This window comes from Sinocyclocheilus anshuiensis, unplaced genomic scaffold (assembly GCF_001515605.1).
Source record: "Sinocyclocheilus anshuiensis isolate Anshui unplaced genomic scaffold, SAMN03320099.WGS_v1.1 scaffold454, whole genome shotgun sequence".
NCBI classification, from domain to species: Eukaryota; Metazoa; Chordata; class Actinopteri; order Cypriniformes; family Cyprinidae; genus Sinocyclocheilus; species Sinocyclocheilus anshuiensis.
In genome coordinates, this window is record NW_015548217.1 from 1,237,396 (window position 1) to 1,239,134 (window position 1,739).

Consider the following 1,739-nt stretch of genomic DNA (forward strand, 5'->3'; position numbering starts at 1 on the left):
TTATTAAGGATGGACAATATGGCCACAATCTTCACGGATTATATATTTATTTTTGCATTTTTTAAATATATTAAATCATCATGTGATGATGCATATCCTCCTTTTTTGAAACTTGGTTGCAAACCAACAAAATAAATTATTTAAAACAATTCCTCTGGAAACCACGCAAGCAGCTTCTTCTTACTGCAATTGAGTTTATTGTCACACTGCCCAGCCTTAATATAATTACTCCTATTGATATTTTTTATTTTCTTGTCTTATTAATAGCTTATCACACTTCATCAGTTAGATCTGATTGACCGTAATCATTCAAATAAAAAACAAATATAATAATAAATAATATATATATATAATAAAAAAACAATTAAATATCTGTTATTATTGTTACAAATAATTAAATGAATTAAATTTAACCAATTAAATTGATTCATGTCTTTCTTTATTAAAATCTTTGACTGCTCTCTCTCTCTCTCTCTCTACACAGACACTGCTTCTCTCAGGTGAGATACCGTGCCGAGTGGTCGAATGAGACATCGTTCCGTAATGTTCTGATCAGCCCACGGATGATCGCCGATCACATGCCTGATGTGGTTCTGCACGCGCTGCGCAGTCTGACCCGCGAACAGCCGTTTGCTCTCTGCCCGTCCTCCATGAGCAACAGCCACCTGAACGTCATCTGAGCTTCACAAAAGACTGTCGGGAGCAAGATTTACTGGACTCCTCGTTTTATTTTGCGTATTTATTTGCGCATTTATACTCCCATTAGTGTGCCTGCTTTTTAAAGGCTTCATGAACTGCCATATATTCCCATCATCCATAAAAGTTATCATCGCTTCACATTATTTGCTATGCTGTGTTGTTCAGCTGTAAGAGTTACTTTCGTTTTTGTGACTGTTCAATGAGGACTCGAGCAAGAAAATGTCAGTATTATCAGTGTACTGGTGGCGTGATGTTTTTTGTGATGTATCTTCGCCAAATGAGGATTGGCCGATCAGTTGGCAAAACGCCATATGAGACTTAGATGCATGGCACCAAACGCATGAAAACCTTTCTTCTGATGTAGACGAGAGTCTCTTCATTTACTCCACTGCTGCCTTTTCAGGATATCATGCATTTTTCAAAAATAAAAATGCTGAGGAAAAGATGGTCTGTTCAAGTTGTAAAAAAGTGAGACTATGAAAAGTGCATGTTTTTTTTAATGGTTCTTGCAAATGATAAATCCAAGTTATATAGGAAACAGAATATCATAGGTGAAGAAATGAATATTATATATATAATGTGTGTGTGTGTATATATATATATGTGTGTGTGTGTGTATATATATACTTTTTTTTTTTTAAGTTGTGTATATATATTAGGTCTTTCTGTTCACCACATTAATTTACTTGCAGATACTATTCGTTTCTTATTTAGAGTATCATTTCATTAAAAAATGATTTAATATTTCTATATTTATTAAAAAAAATATGGAAATAAAAATGCACATTCATAAAAAAACTAGTTCACTAAAAAATATTTTTAATGCTACTTTTTGTAATGTGTATTTGATGCATTTAACAAAATAATGAGTTTAAATGATCTTTTGGGAGTCATTTTTCAGCCAAATTTAATGTGCAATAAATTTGCGATTAATTACATTAATTAATTGTCACATCCTGTAATTAATTAGAATAAAAATTAAATTGCATTTTATATATACAGTGGGTACGGAAAGTATTCAGACCCCCTTCAATTTTTCA

At 32.3% G+C, this 1,739-nt stretch overlaps 1 protein-coding gene across 1 annotated transcript in view; it reads left to right on the forward strand.

The window, feature by feature from the left end:
- daglb (diacylglycerol lipase, beta) overlaps window positions 1-1,174 on the forward strand; it is an 11,395-nt gene extending 10,221 nt beyond the window's left edge. Inside the window, exon 15 of the mRNA XM_016440845.1 lies at window positions 485-1,174. Within this exon, the coding sequence (XP_016296331.1) occupies window positions 485-680 (196 nt within the window). The 3' untranslated portion in view covers window positions 681-1,174. The remainder of the gene's footprint in view (window positions 1-484) is intronic.
- Window positions 1,175-1,739: the final 565 nt, after the last annotated feature.